Consider the following 22652-nt stretch of genomic DNA (forward strand, 5'->3'; position numbering starts at 1 on the left):
CTGCGTGTACTGTTCTGTAATCTGCTATTTGCACTTATGAGTGCATGTGAGTATTTTTCAGTCACAAGAGACATTTCCACAGCATGTTCTTTAGCGACTGCCCAGTGTGTGATGCAAGAGACTCATTTTGCCAGCTCCTCAGTCGTGGCTTTTGGGATTGTTTCTGATATCCTCCAGCCCTTCTGTGAATTTTCCCATGACCTGCTCAGTTATAGGTGACTTTCTGGGTATTGGGCATACAGCTGTTTACAAAACAGAGACTTGGGCAGACACATTTCTGGGTATATCCTATCAGTTCTTTCAGCTGCTGACTGGATGGGGTATAGCCAGGCCAAAGGGCACACCTCTGGGACTTGCCCTCACAAAGGCCTATGCCTGTCAGGTAGGCCTCTGTCCCAGGTTGGCCTGGCTGTGGGCAACGGGCATGAATTGTGGGGACATAGTGTCTTCCAGGTGAAGCAGGGAGAGCAAGCCTGTGTCCTGGCCCTGTGTGTCTAGTCTTATGATCGTTTTGGCAAGGGCTTCACCAGGCAGCTGTTTTCACAGCTCCCAGACTGGGCTGCTGGGTCTGGGCATGGAACAGAATATTTGAAATGGGGCCACCCTAGGTGATCCCTAGCTGGTGAGGTGCCTTCTGGACCCAGCTTGGAGGCAGCCCTCGCCTGCAAAAATCTGGGTGGTGGGGAGCCCAGGCTTCCACCCCAAGCCACCAAGGGCGGTCCCAGCCTGGCCCTGCCCCTTACTCTGAACCTCCACCCCGGCCCTTCCTCTGCTCCAAGCCAGGCAGGCAGGAAGGTGGGAGGCCAGCTAGCTCAGGAACCCAAACCTGTCGGGCAGGTTTTGAGAGCTGTGGAGAGAGGGACGGAGGCTGGAGAAGGATGCACGGTCTGCCCTGGGCTTGCCTGTTCCCTCCTGAGCCTGAGCGCCTTACCTTCCCGACCCCATGAGGCACGCACCGGCTCTGCTGGCTCCCCTGCTGGGCCTGGGCCTGGGCCTGGCCCTGAGTCAGCTGGTGGCAGGGGCCACAGACTGCAAGTCCATCGGCCTGGCAGAGCACTTGGCATTCACCCCAGCGGCGAGGGCCCGGTGGCTGGCCCCTCGAGTTCGTGCGCCAGGGCCGCTGGACTCCCTCTATGGGACCGTGCGCCGCTTCCTCTCCGTGGTGCAGCTCAATCCTTTCCCTGCAGGTGAGTGTGCCCCTCCTCCACGAGGGCCTCAGCATTTGAGTCCCCAGCCAGGCTTTCTCTGTCCCCCTCTACCATGGGATGTGCCCAGTCTGCCAGCGGGCACTTGCCATCTTCCTGGGGTAGAAAGGGCAGCATCTGGGGAGGGCTCCAGAACCTGCTGCGTGACTGTGGGCAGGCCTCATTTCCTCTCTGAGCCTCAGGTGCTCCATCTGTAAAGGGAGGAGGTTACATTAGAAAGACAGACCTGGCTCAGACATCCTCTGAATCTAGCAGTGCTTGGGTTGGGGGGTCCAGGAGCAGCTGAGGGACCCTCCCAGTCCTGTCCCTTGCTGCTTGAGGGGAAGAACTGCCAGGCCCGGCCCCTTCTCTGCCTTTGTGCAGGCTCAGAACAGGCCTGTAGGGTCCAGGAGGAGAGATGTGCAGTCCTCTCCCCAGCTCGCCTTCCTGTAGCAGTGTTAAGGTCAGGGCAGGACGGTGCAGGGCTGCGTGATGCAGCTTTCTTCGAGGGTGCCATGGTGGTGGGAGGAGCCCTGTCCCAGAGCCACTTTGCCCCGGCAGTGGGGAGAGGATAGACACAGGCGCAGGGCGGTGGCTGCCCCCATATCCTCAGCTTGGCTCTTTCCGGTAGAGTTGGTAAAGGCCCTGCTGAATGAGTTGGCCTCCGTGAAGGTGAATGAGGTGAGCAATCGGGGGAAAGGTGCTGGGGGAGGGAGTTCCAGGGTGAGCAGCAGGGCAGGAGCAGAAAAACCTTGGCTCCGCTCAGCCCATCTTGCTGGGTGTCCACCAGGCGGGGGCTGGGGCATCCTCTCCCCTTTTCCATGGGCACTGCAGTCCGCAGACCTGGATGCAAACCACAGATCTGTGGTTTACTGGCAGTGAGGTTTGCAGGGAGCTGGAACCTCCTGAACTTCAGCTTCCTCCTGTGCGAGATCGTGATGAGCAGTTCCTCTGGGATGGGTTCCATGAAATGCAGGCCATGCCCCTGATGGCACTCCCGCACCTTCTGGTTTCCCTCTGGGCTCAGGCAGGAGCCAGGGCTGGGCAGTGGAGTTGGGCTGCCCCTCATGCCCTGCCACCTGCCCAGGTGGTGCAGTATGAGGCAGGCTACGTGGTGTGTGCCGTGATCACGGGCCTCTACCTGCTGCTGGTGCCTGCCACCGGGCTCTGCTTCTGCTGTTGCCGCTGCCGCCGGCGCTGCGGGGGCCGAGTGAAGACAGAGCACAAGGCACTGGCCTGTGAGCGCACGGCGCTCATGGCCTTCCTGCTGCTGACTACCCTCGTGCTGCTGTAAGGCACTACCCAGGGCACCGGGCAGGGTGGGCCATAGCCCCAGGCTCCCTTGTACCCAGCAAGCTCCTTCCTCCTCCCTCCATTCCCACAGGATTGGCGTGGTCTGTGCCTTCGTCACCAACCAGCGCACGCATGAACAGATGGGCCCTAGCATCGAGGCCGTGCCTGAGACACTGCTCAGCCTCCAGGGCCTGGTCTCTGATGTCCCCCAAGTGAGCACTGTCACCCACACCCCCATGTGCCCCTATGAGCACCAGGCCCAGGCAGGATGGAGCCCAGTGGGCCCTCACTGGCCCATAACCAGCACATCTGAAAGCCACCCCTTCTCCTGCCCCTGCCTGCCCCTGACAGAGAGTCAGCCACCCTCTAGATGGATGCTATGGGGTCAGGGAGGGTCTGGGGAGAGGTGGGGGTCAGGGCTTCGGGTGACCGGGAAGGGCAGCCTCAGGGCCCTGTGTTTGCCTAGGAGCTGCAGGCCGTGGCACAGCAGTTCTCCCTGCCCCAGGAGCGAGTCTCGGAGGAGCTGAATGGTGAGGGTCTCAGGGGCTGGCAGGCTAGCCAGCTCTAGGACCCCTGCTTGGGCGCCTCGGTGGGGACCTCTCACTCCCTCATTTCAGACCCCATCTGGGAACAGGATGGCAAAGGTGGAGATCAGGCCAGTGGCTGCCATTCAGCTGCGGGAGGGAGAAGCTGTGCCACCCACCCCCCACTGGCTCCTGTAGAGCCGGGTGGGGCCTGCAGAGGCAGGATGGGGATGGGGAGGGCCCATTCACTCTTGGGGACCCACCCTGAGACTTCCCTGTGCTCTGCAGGTGTCGGTGTGAGCATCGGGAGTGCGATCCACACTCAGCTCAAGAGCACCATGTACCCCTTGCTGGCGGCTGTGGGCAGCTTGGGCCAGGGTGAGCTGGAGCCGCACCTGGATGATGTGGTGCCCAGTGGGTGCTTCCTGGGGCAATCCCACCTGCACCCAGCCCTGGATTTCCTGAGCTGCCTCTGCCCCACCTTTGACTTCCCCATTGCTGTACCCCAGGATCTAGCCCCCTTCCCCTGACCTAATGTGCACTGCTTCCATTGTAGGCAGGAGGTCAATGATTTGCAGGTCCCTTTGGCTGGGGGAGGGCAGTTCTGCCTCCTGCAAGGCATCTAGGGATGCCTATGGTGGATACTGCTCAGGCTGGATGCGGGTCTCTCAGCCCTGCAGGTCTCCATGCACCACCTGCAAGCCTTGAATTCCACAGTGGTGGAGCTGCAGGCTGGTCAGCAGGACCTGGAGCCAGCCGTTCGGGAACACCGGGACCGCCTCATCGAGCTGCTGCAGGAGGCTGGGTGCCAGGGAGACTGTGCAGGGGCCCTGAGCCGGGCCCGCATCTTGGAGCTGGCTGCTGACTTCAGCCAGGTGCAGATCCAGGACAGAGTCCTCTTAAAGCCACAGCGGGCTGGCTGCCTGCCACTCCCGGGATCCCTGAGGCAAATTCCCAATCCCTTCCCCTGCTGCTCCTCCCTTGCTCCACCCACCCAGGGTTAATGCGGGTCATCCTGGCAGTGGGTGGAGTGCTCCCTGGGCCATGATGCCCTGTGCATGAGCTTCACATGTGTGAGCTCTTTGAGTTCTTGCTGCTGCCAGGGGCAGTAGGAGCCATGGCAATCCCCATTTTACACTTGAGGACGTAGGGGTTTAGAGGCACCTGCCCCCCCATCTATCCCCAGGGATCCCCCTCAGGCCTCTCCATGAACTTTGTCATAACCCCCTCTTCCCCCATTTCAGGTGCCCTCTGTGGACCATGTCCTGCACCGGCTAAAGGGTGTCCCCGAGGCCAACTTCTCCAGCATGGTCCAGGAGGTGAGAGCCACCTGGTCTGCCTGATTCCTCCCTCACCTGCCAAGTGAGGGTCTCCATTTCCACCTTTTGGATAGGAACTCAGTTGTACCTGAGACTTGGGGTCCCACCCACCACACAGCACCCTGGGCAGGGGACTCCTGATGACCTTCCTTGGTGTGCACATAATCTGTGCTCAGAAGGGAGAGCTGGGACCTTCAAGGCGGTGGGGATGGCAAGGGAACAGGGCTCAGGCTGAGCCCAGAGGGCAAGAGGCTCCCCAGGTGGAGATGGGCCAAGCGGGAGGAGACGGTGTGAGTCAGCGCCCAGGACTGGGACCTGAAGCTGGGGAAATGGTGAGTCAGCCGTTCTGGGTGGTTGGAGTGGAAGATTCCAGAAGGAAGGAAGTCAGCGCTGAGGCTGGAAGGGTGGGTTGAGCTGGCCCTTTAAGAGCTAGACCTGGCAATTGTATGCAGGGTGGCTAGGAGTTCACTGCAGTGGTGGGAGAGGGGTGGGGATAGGAAGAAGAGGTTTTGGGAGGAGCAACATTTTGGGAAGTTGAGTCAGGCTGGGTGGAGGGAGGGGAAAAGAGGGCAGTGACCAAGAGAACAGAGGGAAGCTGGGAGCACTGAGGGGGAGACCTCCCCTCCCCTCCCCTCCCCTCCTCTCCCTCTAGACCTGGTGACGTTGGGGTATCCTAAAAGGGGATACTTGGCAGAGATGGGGAGGCCCAACCCCACTTGGTTCCTGCAGGAGAACAGCACCTTCAATGCCCTTCCAGCCCTGGCTGCCATGCAGATGGCCAGCGTGGTTCAAGGTGAGGCTGCACGAGTTAGAGGCAGCTGCCCAGCATGGCTTCCCACCCCATCCCTATGAGGGAGGCTTGTTGAGAGTGGAGTGGGGCGGTGGGGGACTGTCCTCCCTCTGTGGTTCCCAGACATTCTTCCTGCCCACTTGTCTTGTCCCTGGGCCCCAGGGTGCCTTCCGCATCCCACAAGTCCCTGCTACTTTGGGCAGAGCTGAAGAAGGCAGTGGGCCAGCAGCCGGAAGGGCTGAGGACGCTGGCTGAAGGGTTCCCGGGCTCGGAAGCGGCTTCCCGCTGGGCCCAGGCTCTGCAGGAGGTGGAAGAGAGCAGCCGCCCCTACCTGCAGGAGGTGCAGAGATACGAGACCTACAGGTGCTCGGCGCCCGCAGGATGGGATGAGGTGGGGTGGGGTGGGCAGCCCAGCCTCTATGCCACCCTGAGTCCCATTCCCAGATCCTATCAGCCCCTGACTGTACTGAGCCTCTGTGTATTTTTATGCCAAGACCTCTGACTCCACGGGCCTCCAAGTCCTTACCAGGCTGTGTGCCCTCGGAGCCTGAGCCTGGAGGCCACATAGGAGTAGTAGGGCCTTGGAAAGGGTCTGCATGTGCAATTCTGAAGCCCCAGCCTTGGGGTTAGAGGCCACACCCAGCTGCCAGGCTCCACATCCCCCCATCTTGGTGCCAGCCACCTCCCATCTTAGTTAACACCCGTGTCCTCTCTGTGGTAGGTGGATCGTGGGCTGTGTGCTGTGCTCCGTGGTCCTGCTCGTGGTGCTCTGCAACCTGCTAGGGCTCAACCTGGGCATCTGGGGCCTGTCTGCCAGGGAGGACCCCAGCCACTCAGAAGCCAAGGGCGAAGCTGGAGCCCGCTTCCTCATGGCGTAAGAGAGGGCTGGGAGAGGGAAAGCCGCCCCCCAATCTCGAGCACAGGGCTGGCTGCTTACTGTGGCTCCTGAACACATCTGCTAGTATCCTCATCTCAATAAAGGGGCTGGACCAGAGCAGGAATGGCCAACAAGGAGCACTTCCTTCCTACAGCAGGGGCAGCTGTAGCACCTAATGGGCACTCCTTCACGAAGCAATAGTGCCTGGCTAAAGGGATAAATGGGGGCTGAAATCCAACACGTTTTTCTCTCCAAACCTCAGCCTGGCATGGGGTTGTGCCCACCTCACAAGCTCTTTGAGCCCTCTGGTCTAAGATCTTTACTCCTCAGATCTGCTGGGATGCTGCCCTGTTGGCAGGTCATGCCTGGCCATGCCAGGTGATCTTTTTGAGTGCTGGGCCCTAGGCACAGAAGTGAGTAGTCTTGGCTCTTTGGGATTTGTTTTCGTTTTGTTTGTTATTGCTAAGACAGGGTCTTGCTCTGTCACCCAGGATGGAGTGCAGCGACACCATCATGGTTCACTACAGCTCAACCTCCTGGGCTCCAGCAATTCTCATGCCTCAGCCTCTGGAGTAGCTGGGACTATAGGCATGTGCCACTATGCCCAGCTAATTTTTAAATTTCTCGTAGAGACAGGGTCTCACTATATTGCCCAGGCTGGTCTCATACTCCTGGACTCAAGCTGTCTTCCCACCTCAACCTTCCAAAGTGCTGGGATTACAGGTGTGAGCCCAGCACGTCCTGACTCTTTGAACAAAACAGCTGTTCTCTCCTTTAGACTGCCAGGGCCAGCCAGGGCACCAGGGACAGGGTGGGCACAGGGTGAAGGTGAGGTTGGGACTGTCAGGAGTTCTGGGTTCTCCCTCTTCCCCAGGAGGCCAAGTCCTCCAAGCTCCTCTCCCGTAAAGGCTCTGCCCTGGGGCCAGCGGACTGGGCAGGCTGGCCCTGGGGTGCTGGTGGGACAGAGGGTATGGTCAGGGCAGCCAGTCCCTGCTGTCCCACAGTCCTGCCTCTTGCCTTCCCCAGAGGCGTGGGCCTCAGCTTCCTCTTTGCTGCCCCCCTTATTCTCCTGGTGTTTGCCACCTTCCTGGTGGGTGGCAACGTGCAGACGCTGGTGTGCCGGAGCTGGGAGAGCGGTGAGCTCTTTGAGGTAGGCCTGTCTCTGCTTACAGGCCCTCCTGGGGAGAGAGGTTGGGTTGGTGTGGGCAGAGTAAGAGGGTTGGGAGAAAGTGGGGGTCAGAGGGGGTTAGAGGGAGACAGGGAGGGGAGGAGTGAGACGGACATGGCTAAAGAAAGAAACAGAAATCCACCAGCGGATGGGGGAGGGAGAGAGAAAGCACCCATGAGTCCCTGGGATGCTGCCCAGGCCCCAGGTTACGGACCCTGAGAGATGGCGCCCTGACCCATGCCCTCTCCTCTCCTAACACTGTCTGGGAGCTGGGACTCTGGTGTCCGGTGAGCTGAGATGCTGGACTGGGTTCTCTGTGGAAGACTGGGTTGGTCATCCTTCCTAGGAATCCGTGGGAAGAGCCCGTGTGAGGATTTAGAGCCCGGGAGTCATCAGAGTCAGAGGCCAGGTGTGAGCAGGGGTGAGGGGATGTGTTCTACCCCTGGTCTCTGCTGTGCCACCGAGGCATGGGCCCAGGCCCTAGGGAACCAGGGTGGCCTGGCCTCCACCCCTCTCTGTGCCCATTTCTCACTGCCCATCCCCAGTTTGCAGACACCCCAGGGAACCTGCCCCCGTCCATGAACCTGTCACACCTTCTCGGCCTGAGGAAGAACATCAGCATCCACCAAGCCTATCGGTGAGTGGACAGCCTGGGCAGGGCTAGGCACCAGAGAAGGAAGGACCTTCCTTCCTTCAGGGACCTCAGCACCCCTGCTACCCACAAGGATCCTCCTCGCTCCTCCTCAGGCAGTGCAAGGAAGGGGCGGCGCTCTGGACAGTCCTGCAGCTCAACGACTCCTACAACCTGGAGGAGCACCTGGATATCAGCCAGGTGGGAGAACGTTCCGGGAACTGTGAGGAGCCCTCCTCAGAACGTCTCCTCTGGTCTTTTTGCCTCTGTGGAGGCACCATCTCTTTGAACCTAGGAGACCTGAGAAATTGTGTGAGGGATTAAGGGCAGAGGCCCAGCTACCAGCCCAGGGGAAGGTTCTGGGTGTGTGGGTGTGTCTGTGTGCCCTGAAGGCTATGGCCAGCCCCGAGCACAGCCAAAGTGGCAGCAGGAAAGGCTGGTGACAATGAGTTGGAGTACAAGGGGGGTGTCCTGACTGAGGACGGGCATTGGCTGGGATGCTACAGTTGGGAGGGGGAGGCTGAAGAGGGACGTAGCAGCAACAAGGATGGCGACGAGTCTGGCTAACGCTGGTGGAGGGCCTGCCAAGCTTGTGCAGGTGGGAGGTGGGGGTGGCAAGATTCCACCTCCAGCCTGACACACAAGCCTCTTCCCGTAACCCCTGGGCTTTGCTGGAACTTGGTGTGCGGAACTGGAGACACTTGCCAATGCTGGCAAGACAGTTCTAGAACGAAGGCAAGGAAGGGCTGTTTCACAAGAGGAATGGACTTTGCGAATGGGTCTTCCTCATGCTGCACAGAAGCTGTAAGACATTCCCTCTGAGACTTCCAGGCTCCTAAGCATATCCTAGGGAAATCCACATCCCCTGGCCCCCAGGTCCTCCCTCCCTCCCCAAACACGGAGTATGCTAACTGCTGATTTTGCATCATCCCGGGAAACCCTTCCAACCCCTGTATCCACCAACCAGCCTCAGCCCACGGACAGCACAGCCAGATGTCCCAGTCCCAACTCTGTGCCTTGAACTGGACAACTTGGGACAGTTATGGAGCTCACTCCTCCTTCTGCATCTTTAACCAGACAGGAGGTCCCTGGAGCAGGCAATACCTCAGTGCTAGGCTGAGACACTATCCTGCAGAGGAAGGCTGGCCATGGATGGCTGAACCAGGGCCCTGGGCAGAGGAGCCCAACCCCCCTGCTGGCAGGAAGTCTTGGCTCTCAAGGGGAGGAATCTCTGCTCTGGTCCTGGGCAGGGGAGAGTCCAGCTCACAAAAAGGTCTGGACAGATAGGGCTTTGGATTCTGATGCACTGGGCAGTCCTCTGAGGCCACCTGACAATGTACCAAATGTGGCCATAAGAATCCTTGTCCTCAAAGGAGATACTAATTGGCATGCAGACATGACAGGGCTTTCCAGAGAACGGGGTGGGGAGGGCACCACCCACTTCCCGCTTCTCCTGCAGCTGCTGCCACTGATGCCAGAGACACGGCCCAAAGACCCCACCTGAGAGGGCCAGGCCTTTTCTCCTCCAGGAAAAGGCAGCTGGGAGGAATGGGGAGAGGAGAACCAAGCTGGGCTGCGGTCTCTAACCTGCTGCGTCACTTCCCAAGTGGATGCTCTACTCTGACCTCAGTTTCTTGCCTGTTAAACACGGGGGCTGAATTTTACGACCTCTAAATCTCTTCCAGTGATAGTAGGAAAATGCTGAGGCTCTTTCCTGAAAATATAATTGTGTCCATTCATTCATTCATTCATTCATTCATGTAGCTAACAAACTTGTACCCTGCCCACCATGTGTGAGCCTCCGAGTTAGATGCTGGGGGATTGGGGCAGAATTGTAGAGCTGACAGCAATGAACAATTACCTACAAATAAGATCATTTCAGAGCAACAGGCACTTTGAAGGCCTTGACACAGCTGACAGGATAAAGAGGGGCTGGGAAAGCTATTTTATTTCAGGTGGCCAGGGAAGATCTGTGTCTCGGCCCAGAAGCCAGATGGGCACTGGAGGAAGGCTGGATCTTGGCAGTTTGGGGCAGGCACCTACTGGGAGCCTGTCTGGGGCTTGGGGTGTCCAGGGCAGGGGGCCCTGAGGGCCTGCTGTGTGAGTCTGTTCTCATGTTGCTATAAGGAATATCTGAGACTGGGCATGGTGGTCCACGCCTGTAATCCCAGTACTTTGGGAAACTGAGGTGGAAGGATTACCTGAATCTAGGAATTCAAGACCAGCCTGAGCAACATGAAGAGACCCCCTCTCTACAGGTTTTATTTTTAAAAGCCAGGTGTGGTGTTTTGCACTTGTAGTCCCAGCTACTAGAGAGGCTGAAGTGGGAGGATCACTGAAGCCCAGGAGGTCTAGGCTGCAGTGAGCTGTGATTGTGCTATTGCCCTCCAGCCTCAGTGACAGAGTGAGACCCTGTCTCCTCCGCCCACCAAAAAAAAAAGCAATACCTGAGGCTGCATAATTTATAAAGAAAAGAGGTTTAAGTGCAGGCTGTACAGGAAGAATGGCACTGGCACCTGTTTCTGAGGAGGCCTCAGGAAGCTTCCACTCTTGGTGGAAGGCCAAGGGGGGCCAGAGGAAGTGAGACAGCCAGGTGGGAGGTGCCCTGTTCTTTCAAACAACCAGCTCGCATGTGAACTAACTGAGCAAGAGCTCACTCATCACCGGGGCAATGGCACTAAGCCACATGTGAGGGATTCACCCCATTATCTAGTACCACCCATCAGGCCCACCTTCACCCTCAGCACCAGGGGTCGTATTGTAACATGAAATTTGGAGGGGACAAACATCCAAACCATAACTCCTGGTGACCCCCTCACTTACGGGAGCATCTCTGGGGTCCTGGCTCAGCAACTGGGCATGACTTCCCCTGTACCCGCCCTCCCAGTATACCAACAAGCTACAGCAGGAGTTGCAGAGCCTGAAAATAGACACACAGAGCCTGGACCTGCTGAGCTCAGCCGCCCGCCGGGACCTGGAGGCCCTGCAGAGCAGTGGGCTCCAGCACATCCACTACCCCGACTTCCTTGTTCAGGTCAGCGGTGGGTACCTCAGCTGGGCTTCCTCAGCCAGGTGGTGATGGAACAAAGGGGCCCACAGAGGAGCCGGGTGTGCATCTCACCTTGTCCTAGCTCTGGGCTCCTCTACGTGTTTCCTTGGGCCTCTTCCTGTGGAGGTGTCCCCAGATCACGTGCCCCTGGACTTGTCCTTATGTCACCACCCAGGTCACTCGGGAATGGACACCCTCTCCTCCAGTCCAGTGGACCATGTCACTGTTCATGGTCCTGAACCCACTGCTGCAGAGGACTCAGTGGGAAGTTGCCTCTTTCTTGAGTTACACCAGAGGGTGCCTCATTTGTTCTTGTTTCTATCTCATTGGGAAGATGTCTGAAATAGTTCACAGTTCCAGGGAAAATCCACTGTGACTGATGTATCACAATACATTCAGCTGGTGTAGATTATATTTGATAAGACTAGGGAGTTAGAGGCTGGGAGCAGGTGGAGGTGGACCCCAGGGGAGCTGGGTTCATCCCTCCTGGCCTCTCCTGTCTGCCTGCAGATCCAGAGGCCTGTGGTGAAGACCAGCATGGAGCAGCTGGCCCAGGAGCTGGAAGGACTGGCCCAGGCCCAGGTCAGAGGGAATCAGGGCCCCCACTGGGCAGTAGGAGCCACAGTGGACTTGGGAGGTGGGAGAGGGTGGGAGGATGTGAGGGCAAAGGCAGAGAACTGAGGACCCTCACCAGTGGGACCTGAGGCGGCTCCTGACCCCTGGCTGGGCTGGAGGGCTTTGCAGCATCTGTTCTGATTCAAGCTCTGCCACCCATTGGCTGCGTGGCCTAGGGCAAGCCATGCAGTGTCTCTGAGCCAGAGATTCTTCATCTGTGGGGTAAACTGTCCTTCATCTCAGAGCAGATGAAATCACTTCTCTGGCCTCACACAGCTGGGCAAGTGTTTCTTTCTTTCTTTTTTTTTTTTTTTTTGAGACAGAGTCTCGCTCTGTCTCCAGGCTGGAGTGCAGTGGCGCAATCTCAGCTCACTACAACCTCTGTCTCCTGGGTTCAGCAATTCTCCTGCCTCAGCCTCCCAAGTTGCCCTTGAGGAGAAAAATAGCATTTTGTATTTATAATTATCTAGGGTTTAAAAGTCCTGTTTGAAACATCTGATAAGCCCTGCAACAACTCCGTAGAGTGGGTAGAGCCAGGAGCATCCTCAATTTCAGCAGGTGCCCCTGCAGCACAGGCAGGTTCTGTAGCTGACTTAGGGGCACCCAGCAAGCTAGAGTGGACCTAGAAGTTGGACGTAGGCCCCCAAATGCACATCAGGCCCTGGAGCTTAAGGAGGCCTCAGTTTTCTGCCTCTGAGCCCAGCACTCCCCACCTCCCCTTGGTATGTCAGATTGAAAGTCTGGGTGAGGGGTAGGTGGGTGCTGGGCAGGGCCATTCTGATTTCTGTCTCCTCTCAGGGCAATTCTTTGCTGGGGCAGCGGCTGCAGGAGGAGGCCCACGGACTCAGAAACCTCCACCAGGAGAAGGTTGTCCCCCAGCAGAGCCTTGTGGTCAGTTTGGAGGCCCAGGGAGCATGGGTCCTGGGGGAGAGGAAAGCCGGAGAGGGGACAGTGAAAGCAGAGGGAAGCTCTGAGAATTCCTCCTTTCCTTCCTCCCTCCTCCCTTCTTCCTCCCTCCTTCCTTTCTTCCTTTCCTTTTCCTTCTTTCCTCTAACCAGCCCTGATCTGTTCTCCACAGGCAAAGCTCAATGTCAGCATCAGAGCCCTGGAGTCCTCTGCTCCGAATCTCCAGGTGGTTGCTGGGGCTGGGGACGTGTGGTACAAGGTGGGGGGGGGGGCGCGGTGGGAGTGGGAAGGGCGGCGGTGGCTGCAGAGGAAGGGAGGAAGCAGGAGCCCACCTCACTCTGGAACTCTGCCCAGGTTGTGGGGTGGGGACAGGAGGAAGATGGGGGTGGCGGCAGAGCCTGGGGGATCACTGCCCTTGGCAAGTCTGTCAGTACCGAACCCTCTCCTGTTGAGTGTGCTGCGGTGTGTGTTGAATTAATGAATGGATGTGTGAATGTGGGGCACTGAGTTGAGGCTCTCATCCCTTCCAGCTGGAGACCTCAGATGTCCTAGCCAATGTTACCTACCTGAAAGGAGAGCTGCCTGCCTGGGCCACCAGGATCCTGAGGAATGTGAGTGGCGGATGGGATGGGGGAAGGGGTTTCCACCCCAGGCTTCTCCAGTCCTGGCTTCTCACTGTGGCTCCCAGGAAAGCTGGGCCTGTCCTCAAGTTGCTAGGCATGGTGGGTGTCGAGGGTAGGGGGCACAGCTGCTTCCGGGACCCCTGCAGCCCAGACCTCCTCTCCTTCCTGCAGGTGAGTGAGTGTTTCCTGGCCCGGGAGATGGGCTACTTCTCCCAGTATGTAGCCTGGGTGAGAGAGGAGGTGAGTGGGGCCTCAGCAATGACTGATTCCCTGGACTCGCTGTTCACCCTGCCTTGCCCTGCTCCGCCCCCAGAGCCCCTTGGGGGTGACCCAGGCCTTCAGTATCAAACCCAAACTCCCAAACCTGGCATCTGTGCCCCTGCTTGCTGGCTGAGCTCTGCCCACCCACCTCTGCGGCAGCCCTTCCCTGAGCTGAGTGTGAGCAGGGTTGGTACTCTCCAGAATGTTTCATCACACCCGGCCTGTAGGCCCTTCCCTGGGCCGGCCCCTTCCCCAGCTTGTCCGAGGCCAGTCCTCAAAGCCCATCTCCCATTGCAGACCCTTACTGAAAATAGCCTCTGCAAGCTGTCTGGACACCCACATCAGAGTGGCAGGGGTCTGGCTTTACCCTGAGTGTGTCTGTGTATCTGTGTGTGAGTGTGTGTGTGTGTGTATGTGTGTGTGTGCATGTGTACATACACGTGTTACCTCCCCAGTGAGAGTGGCTTGAAGCATGGTGCTGTGTCACAGTAGCCTTAATCCAGGCTGGTGGACAGACGGAAAGGGGAGGGGCCCAGTAAGAAGCCAGTAAGATGTGTCCTTATCTGTCTGTACCTGCCTCTCTGCATGTGTGTAAAAGCGTGTGGTGGCCCCAGCGGTGTCCCCAGGCCTATCTGTCACTGTCAACCACTCTGCCTGAATTGGATATGGGTGCAGGCCTGTGGGTCTGGGTGTCTGGCATCACCTGCCTCATGTTGACACCACAGGTGACTCAGCGCATCGCCACCTGCCAGCCCCTCTCTGGAGCCCTGGACAACAGCCGTGTGATCCTATGTGACATGACGGCTGACCCCTGGGTGAGTGCCCCAGTTCATCAGGGCTTGTTTACCAAGTCCCCAAGCCTTCCTGCTCTCCAGGGAGGGCCAGGTGAGCAGGGTGTGAGGCCAGGCATGGCCCCAGTCCCAGCTCTGATGACAAGGCAGCTCGGTGAGGCTGGATGCCATATGTGGGGTGCTGGGTGCCACATAGGGCAGTGAGCTGACCTCACGCCCTTTTGCAGAATGCCTTCTGGTTCTGCCTGGGATGGTGCACCTTCTTCCTGATCCCCAGCATCATCTTTGCTGTCAAGACCTCCAAATACTTCCGTCCCATCCGGAAACGCCTCAGGTGAGGAGCTGCCAGTTCTGCAGGCAGCATCGGGGCCAGAGAAGTGTCTTTTCAGCCCCCAGGGTCCCGTGCCACAGCCCCTCCTGAGACTTCCCAGGCAGAGGAGGCTCATGGCCAAGCCCTGAAGAGCCACACTCTGAGGAGCTCCAGAGCTGGGAAGTTCTCCCATACCTCTGCCCCTTACTCCTCTTGCTGCATCCATCTGGGTACAGCTTTGCGGGACCCTTCCCATTCTCTGAAGGGCTTCCGAAGAGAAACCTTCAGAGCTCTGGGTTTGTCCCTGTGTCAGGGCTGAGAGTCTGGGAGGAAGGGCATGCTCACTCCCTTTCTTTGATGCTGCAGCTCCACCAGCTCTGAGGAGACTCAGCTTTTCCACATCCCCCGGGTCACCTCTCTGAAGCTGTAGGGCCCCGTGGGTGAGTTTTCCCCAACTCGCTTAATTGCTCCGTGCTAGGGATTGAGGGAGTGGGATGGGGAGGGGCTGGGGTCTAGGTTTTCCAGGGCCCAGGAAGGCAGGAAGGTTTGGGGACATGGTGGGGTCTGGGTGCTAGGTGTGGCCCATCCAGCAGTGGGGCTGACAGCCCTGCTCTCCCCTCCCTCCTCTTTACCTGTTTCCTTCTTAATCCATGACAGGGTGAGGTGACCCTGAGGGTGCCTGTCCTCCCCTTTGATTCAGCCTGGGTCACAGGACTTCATTCAGTAGCTCTTGCCCCAGACCCCAGGCTGGCATCCAGGCCTGGACTGTCCCCAGCTCCAGCTTACCTGGCCCCCACTTGCATGCCCCTTTCTACACCTTTCTGCTCACAACACCTATCATTCACTCTCAGAATCACATGGGACGTCTATGGAGCTGCAGAGCCAGCAGTCCCTCCAGGTGTCTACCCCTCACCCTCCTGCTGCAGAACATCCTCACAGGAAAAGCCTGTTCTCCACCTGCTGGAGCCTGGTCCCCGGGGTGGGACAGAGGCCTGGTTCAACCTCACTCCCCTTCCCATGTGTCCTCCCCCTGCCAAGCCTCCCTCTGCCCTTCTCAAGCTCTTTGCAACCCCCATTCTCATCTGGCCTCCCCTCAGCCCCGACTTCCCTCTTATGCCCTTCCCAGCTTTTTACTTCCTTCCTTCAGGGAGGTCATTTTCTCCCTTTGTCCGCTCTTCCCCTTATCCCCACTGCTACCTTGCTGGCCCTAGGGACCATCCTGCCCAACCAAACCACTCAGGTAACGCCACTCAACAGGCAGGGGTCACCATGGCTGAGGTCTGGGCTAGCTGCAGACCCTCTCCCATGGCCCCTGACACTGACCCAAGGCCTTGGGCCCTTTGCAGTTCCCAGTCTGGATTTATTGGTGCCCAGTGAGGTGCGGGAGGCCTGTCTGAAGGCTGAGCCTCCCTGACTGCACTCAGGTTAGAAATGGGGGTGTTGGCATTTAGCTCCTCTCTGAGCACTGGCTCCCAAGGAAGGGATCTGTGACCTGCGCCACACTGGGGGCTCACCCTTATCTCTTCAGAAGGTTGCATCTTCCATAGCCCCCACCCAGCTTTCTCAGGAGGCATCTCGTGGCCAGAACAGGATTTCGCACTACCCCTTCTATCCTGCGCATGTGGCCTGGGGCCATCCCCAGCCCATCTCTGTGTCAGCCCTGAGTGCTGGATGCTGCATTCCAGAAATGAGGAAGAGGAGAGAGAAGAGATAGACAGACCTCAGATCCATTAAAGTATTCTCACTTCCCTGAGCTTTGGTTCTGGGTCCTTAAAACCAGGTTTCCTAGGCTGGGTCCCTGTACACAGCTGGTGTTTAATGAGTGTTTATGGAGAGGAGAGTTCTAAGGTCTCCTCTGGCTGCAGGCATCCAGGGGTTATTCCAGCAATCTGCAGGTGGGGACTAGGTCCCAGCCTGGGAGCCTACTGTCGGGAGCAGGCAGACCTGCACTCACAGCCTGGCTGTGATGCTTGTTGGCTCAGCTTCTCCATTTATAAGGTGGGGAGAATAGTCACACCCCATCAAAGTGTTGTGAAATCAAGTGTGATAATTCATGGAAAGCCCTTGGCAGGGCCTGGCACAGAACAAATGCTCAGTAGACGGATGCTGCCTATTGTTATTTTTGTTGCTGCTGTTGTTTGCCATGACTGCTCTGGGCCAGGGGTAGAGCTAGTGTCTGGGCAGGTACAAGGTAAAAAGGAGACAGGCCCCTATTTAAAGGCAGAAAGTCTTTTAAGATGGTGGTCTGCTGGGTTTCAGGGTGTGTCTGTTTTTGTTTGTTTGTTTGTTTGTTTGTTTTGAGACAGGGTCTTGCTGTGTTGCTCAGGCTGGAGTGCAGTGGTGAAATCTTGGCTCACTACAACCTCCACCTCCTGGGCTCAAGCGATTCTCATGCCTCAGCATCCTGAATAGCTGGGACAACAGGTGCATGCCACTATGCCTGGCTAATTTTTGTATTTTTTGTTGAAATGGGGTTTTACCATGTTGCCCAGGCTGAAAATGTCTATGTTTAACTGCATCTTATAAACCATCAACAAGTTTTTCTACTAAAAATTAGAATGGTTCATAACATAACGTATTGTTACTACTGTCAGATGAGCATCCTTGAATGTAACATGACTGCCTCTTTTTTGCTTTTCCTAGAAGTTTTTTTTTGCTGGTTAATCATCTGTTGACTTACATGGGGGAAGTAGCACCCTTGCATTTAAAAAATGAAATTTATGGGATTACAAATGGAATATAAACAATTTTTTAAAAGATTTTCAGTTCTCTCTCAAAATTACCTATTTATTATTTTATATATTTGAACATATTGAGCACAGTTATTTTAAAGTTCAGTTAGTCCCTTATACAGAGCCTCCATGAGTCTGTTTCTAGTGTCTGTTGTTTCTCTTGGTTTTTATTAGTTTTGTCCTGTCTCCTCCCATATTTGGCAGGTTTTTTTGTTGAGTACCACACATTATATCTGCAAACCTGTACAAGTAATTTCAGGTCTAGGATGAAGTTATCTTCTTCCGTGATGATTTATTTATGTCTTGCAGGTGGCTGGGGATGCAGTGAGCCAGATCTCTTTAATCTACTTGTAGGGAATGAGATGATTTGAGTCACTTTAAGGGCTGATCTAATTCTAGTTCATTCATATTCACAGGGTGAAGCCCTCTGGGGCCCCAATCCAAAGCATAAAACATTTGCCAGGTAGCCTTCCTGTTGGTGGGGTTTGCAGTGTCTTCTGGAATCAGCAGATATCCTACAGAGAACGTAGCCCCAGATGCCATGCATATGTCTCTTGAGTTGCCCTCTTTTCCCAGATCTTGACCTTATAATTCTTCACTGCTTTGTTTCCTTCCCAATACCCTCAGTTAGACTTAATATATTAATATATTACATATATTTGTGCTCAGTTAGACAAATATATATAGAGTACATACATTTACTAAATATTGCATATATAATTTAGTAAATATGTATGTATTTAAAGTTATAGATATATTTATATAAAACTTTAAAAGCTGTTCAAAATGCCCCCCAGACACAAATTTTGAGCAGCTTTTTAAGTTGTCCTGAATGGGTTACTCAGTCTACTGTTATTAGAAATAGTCCTAAAAAATCAACTTTGATGTTCCCCCGGTCAGTTGGGAAAAGGCTGCCACTCTTTGTTTTTAGTGTCCAGAAACTGTGGCCCAGCTAATTGACCATTGTCTTTTGCAAAGGATTTTGGTTTAGAGAGCACCACAGTAATACGGGTCACCTGGGGATGGGGTAGCTCTCCGCAGTTGACAGAGAGACAGAAATAGCCACAGAGAAAATAGATTGCCTATTTCTCTGGCTTTTAAAATGCTGGGATCCTAAAATGCTAAAGCTACTTTATATGTGAAACGAAGCTTCTTTGAGGTCACAATCTCTTCTGTCCCATGACAGTCTCTGAGGGAGCAAACTATTTTCTGGTTGAACAGAGGAAGCTCCAGGAAGTTACATGGCTGGTTCAGGGTCTCAGAAGTTAAAGCCTGGCCAGGCTTTGAAAGCAGGTCCCCTGGTTCTGGTGGCCCTGGAGGTTTCTTCCCGGAGGCAATGCTAGTTGTCATTTTTTTTGAGACCCTGTCTCAAAAAAAACAAAACAAAAAAAACCCTGTGGGCATGTGGGAGCAGAGCCCTGTCTCCAAGGTGACTTGAACCAAGTGTCCTTGTTGTCCCTGAGGCAGAGATGACAGATTAGGGGTGCTAGGAGTTCTTCCAGATGCTCCAAACTGGCCACCCAGCAGAAGGCCCCGTGGCAAATTCTGCCAAAGAAATGCCAGGTGGGCCAGGGTGTCTGAGGTCCCAGGTGGTTCCTCAGGGCGGCTCCAGCTAGTTCAAGGTGTGCAAAAGGAGAACCACGTGGACAGGGCAAGAGCCTGCCCAACCACCTGAAGGGACAAACAGTGTGAGTTAATATTTATTTATTGAGCACTGAGCATAAGTCAGGAAGCACATTCCATGACTTAACTGGGAGGCAGGCATTGTTATTTACCTGCCTGACAGTTGAGAAAGCTTAGGCACGGAGACTGGATGTGGGCAGAATGGAAAGGGTAACACTCATCCGAATGAAGCAGCCGAGAACAATGGCACTCAGCCCACATCTGAGTCTTCTGGAATCAGCTGGAGGCCCTGCTCTGGGCGGAGGTGGACAGAGTCCCCTTTCCCTACTCTCCCCGAGTCAGGGCTGTCCATCGCTTCTAGCCTGAGTGCCAGGAGCTGAACCAGGAGGCCGGTGGCCAACCTGGTGCACACAGCACATGTTGCCAGAATGAAGCTCCTTCTCCGTGGTCCTAGCCCTTCCTAGCACATGCTGGGTGTGCGTGTCCTGAGACGGTCTACACTCATCCATCTTACAAATGCTGACGGAGAATTGCAGCTTGAGTGAGGAGGAAGGCAGGGGATGTGCAGAGGGGGACCCCATTCCAGCCCTTGGCCTCTGCCCACGAGTGAAGCAGAATTTAGGGACGAGGTGGCTGAGCCCCTACCCACTCTGAGGGCTGGAGTGGGAGCCAACAAGTCAGGGGCTAAGGTTAGAGGAGGGAGGTTTCAGGGAGGTGAGCTGAGTTTGAGGGGTGGGGTCGGCCACCCTCTCTTCACTTCAAGTCGCAAGAAAAGGGGCTTTAAACAAAGTCCCAGAGAGCATCACAATTTCCCTTCCAGTTTGAAAAATTCCGTGGACCGATGCCTCATTCACTACAAAGTCTAGAGAGCCGTCAGGCTGGCTGCATTGGAGGCGGAGCTAAGGAGAGGGCTGGCGGCCCAGGTGATGGACCTCATGTGACTGACCGCAGAGGGAGTCTCCTAGGTCCAGTCAAAGGAGGCTGCCCAGAGAGTGAACTGACAGCCAAGTGGATGCGGAGCTGCCACTAGGCATCGGGGGGCTTGTGGGTCCCCCAAGGCCCACGTGAAATACTCTAGTCAGGGGACCATGGGGTGAGGCTCTGAGGACCCTTGCAGGAGCCCACAGAGAAAGAAGTACAGCTCTCAACCTGTGCAAACCCAGAGTGCAGCTCAGCTAGAGGCTGCCATGTCTGCTGCCCACCCCAGGCCCCACTGCCAGGCCTGAGCTGGGTGGAGAGCAAGAGAGTTGACGATGACATGGGCTTGGATGGGACTGAGCCTGTGTTGTGTGATGTGAAGTGATGAGGACAATTTGTATTTTCCTACCAGGATGTGCTACAGCCGGCCAGGCTAATCTCTCTCTCTCTCTCTCTCTCTCTCTCTCTCTCTCTCTCTCTCTCCCTCCCTCCATACCCCTCAGCCAGAACCCAACAAGAAATAGGGCCTAAGGAAGACAGTCTTGGGCAGGGGGCTCCACAGAGCTGGGTTTGGGGGCCTGGGGAGGAGGGACTTGAATTTGGGCCTGGAATGTGGGATCATGAGCAACAGTGGAGGAAGGTGCAGAAGCCCCCGAGGCCCGTGGGCGGAGGCCACTGGGCCGCTTGCCTGGGTTAGGACAAGTGTGAGGGCCCTGGTCAGCTGAAACAGACCACGACTGCCTCCTGAAACACTGACCAGAGGAAACCCGACTGTCATCTGGGCTTGAAATCATCTCTTCCTTTCCCACTTCCAAACTCCCCCCAGCCTCGGTTTCTCCCGAAAGCCCCTATGTGAGGAAACCACAGTGGGAAACACAGGGCTGAAGCGTTCCTAGCGGATGAGACAAGGCCCTCCTGCAGCCTACTCAACCTTCTGTGGGTCGGATGCACTGCACAGAACACTGGGAATGCCAAGGCCATCTCTGGGAACTCTGCAGATGCCTGTATGCTCACAGCAGGTCGGCTGCTGAGGCCATGTGGGACACCCCCCTACACACACATCTTTTTCCTGCCCCTGCTCGTTCCTGCATTCCCCACAGGCCCAGGGTAGGGACCCAGCTGGAAGTGGCTGGGGCCCTGGACAGGCCACTGAGGAAATGGGGTGCAGTGGCAGGGGGCACACATGCCTCACATCTGTATTTTATGAGGGGCACCTACCCAGGTGGTAGCTGCAGTGGGAGGTTCAAAAGACCGAGCAGCTGGTGGGTGCAGTGGAGCAGGGCAGTGTCATGGCTGGTGAACTCTGAGGAGAGCGCACTGAGTATGGGATGCCGGCAGGCAGGTGTGCCAAACAGAGGCCAGCAACTCTCGGGGTTGCTGCTGTGGCGAGTGGGCTCCTCTGCTACTGACTCCGCCAGCCAGACCATCAGGAAGACCAGCCCATCATGGCAGTGAGGTCAGCAAGTTTCCAAGCTGCTGTGTAAGCCGTGGGCATACAGCTGCTCACAGGATCTCATCCCCCAAGGTGCTCACTCTGGAAAGAATGCAAGAGGCTTTGGGACCTGGCTTCATCACTCCCAAGCCTGTGACTCGGGCAAGTCCTTTAGCTTTTCTGGGTCTCACCATTATCATCTGTAGAATGACAGAATAACACTTTTCTCCCAAGGCCACTATGAGGACTTAAAATGCCCCATACGTCCCTGCTTGTGGAGGCTTGCTTGGAGTCAAAGGCAGCCCTGTCCCAGGTAGTGAAAGGAGGATGGGACCGGGCACGGTGGCTCATGCCTGGAATCCCAGCACTTTGGGAGACTGAGACAGGTGGATCACTTGAGCTCAGGACTTTGAAACTAACCAGGGCAACATAATGAGACCCTGTCTCTACAAAAAAAAATACAAAAATTAACCTGGTATGATGGCATGTGTCTTGTAGTCCCAGCTACTCAGGAAGCTAAAACGGGATTGCTTGAGCCCAGGAAGTCAAGGGTAGAGTAAGCCGTGATTACACCTCAGCGTCTCTGCCCTGTAGAGATGGCTTCCTGCCTCTTTCACCTGTGAGGACCAGCATCTCAGCATGGGCTGGTGGCTGTCTTGGACCACACTGGCCCCAAATCCCAGGCCTCCCTTGCATTCCAGCCTGAATGACTGGAGTGAGACCCTGTCTCGAGAAAAAAAAAAAAAACGAAAAACGGAGGAGCTCCCAGGGAGCTGACAGCCATGAAGGGCCTTGCCTCCCTGCCCCACTTCCCAGGGTGCAATGTGGGTGGGGGAGGGAGCTGGGGAGTCCTCCAGGCTCTGTTGAGCCCTTCCCCCAGTGTGATGTCCAGCCTGTCCTGAAGTCGCACAGGGCCAGACACCTGGGCTGCCACTTCCCTTCTGGAAACAGTCCTCCTTGCCTTAGGGGGTCGACAGCTCCAGGCTGTTTCCTTCCCCTGAGAATTTGAAGTTAGAGCTAATTGGTTGGCTCAAAAATAAAAATAAAGAAAGAAAGAAAATAAAGAAAAAATGAAAAAGAAAAAGGGCGTGCAAGTGCAATTGTGCAGGCTGCAAAGGAGGGGCGCATCCCAGGGCTCCGTCTCCATGGGAACTACTGGCACAGGCTGGCTCCTCTGGGCTCCAAAAAGGGAAACTTGGCAAAGGTTTCAGGCACCTGGCTCCTGGGTGGTTTCCCTGGGGAGCAAGCAAATGCCCAGGAGCTGCCAGCCCAAGGGACAGGACAGAGTCCCCACCCCCAGGGATGCCTCGGCCCCTCGCCCCCGTTCTCCACCCTCACAGCCCAGGAGATCTGGTCAGGTCGTCAGCGGCCCTGGATGCATCCGGACCTGGCAGCTGGGAGGGGACCCAGCACAGCTGGAGAGCAAGAGCAGCTCATGCTTTGGGAAGATGCCCACGCTTAGAGTCGGGTGAACGGAGGTAGTTAATAGGAGGTGGTTAATGACAGATGAAAGAGGCGAAAGAACCCCTGAGTGTCACTCTGCTGATGAGGCCCTGGTGGCTGTCACTGTTTCTGGGTTTCGAGCCGAAGACCAGCACCTTGCAGA

The 22652-nt window shown here is 56.2% G+C and overlaps 1 protein-coding gene across 4 annotated transcripts; it reads left to right on the forward strand.

Moving 5' to 3' along the window:
• The first annotated feature begins 554 nt into the window (after positions 1–554).
• On the forward strand, positions 555–22130 carry PROM2 (prominin 2). 4 transcript variants are annotated; one of them, XM_039476800.2, is made up of 24 exons: positions 555–1187; positions 1816–1865; positions 2272–2474; positions 2569–2689; positions 2944–3007; positions 3290–3379; positions 3674–3876; positions 4246–4320; positions 5050–5113; positions 5314–5473; positions 5832–5984; positions 7014–7137; positions 7701–7792; positions 7903–7987; positions 10674–10820; positions 11346–11417; positions 12249–12341; positions 12529–12582; positions 12887–12967; positions 13151–13219; positions 13966–14055; positions 14259–14365; positions 14708–14781; positions 19517–22130. In XM_039476800.2, the coding sequence occupies exons 1-23, from the start codon at positions 944–946 to the stop codon at positions 14769–14771; spliced, it is 2505 nt and encodes an 834-aa protein (XP_039332734.1). In that variant the 5' UTR covers positions 555–943; the 3' UTR covers positions 14772–14781; positions 19517–22130. The 4 variants fall into 4 exon arrangements, with proteins under 4 accessions (XP_039332734.1, XP_010350313.1, XP_010350312.1 ...); XM_010352011.3 differs by having other exon boundaries at positions 20118–22130; XM_010352010.3 differs by lacking the exon at positions 19517–22130 and adding an exon at positions 15193–17098 and having other exon boundaries at positions 556–1187.
• The last annotated feature ends 522 nt before the right edge of the window (positions 22131–22652 follow it).

Source organism: Saimiri boliviensis, chromosome 1, assembly GCF_048565385.1.
Source record: "Saimiri boliviensis isolate mSaiBol1 chromosome 1, mSaiBol1.pri, whole genome shotgun sequence".
In the NCBI taxonomy this organism is placed as follows: domain Eukaryota; kingdom Metazoa; phylum Chordata; class Mammalia; order Primates; family Cebidae; genus Saimiri; species Saimiri boliviensis.

Coding starts and splice junctions, on each gene's coding strand:
- PROM2 (XM_039476800.2), top strand. CDS start 944: ATGAGGCACGCACCGGCTCTGCTGGCTCCCCTGCTGGGCCTGGGCCTG. Junction 2,475..2,568: donor CTGACTACCCTCGTGCTGCT/GTAAGGCACTAC, acceptor CCATTCCCACAG/GATTGGCGTGGTCTGTGCCT. Junction 10,821..11,345: donor ACCCCGACTTCCTTGTTCAG/GTCAGCGGTGGG, acceptor GTCTGCCTGCAG/ATCCAGAGGCCTGTGGTGAA.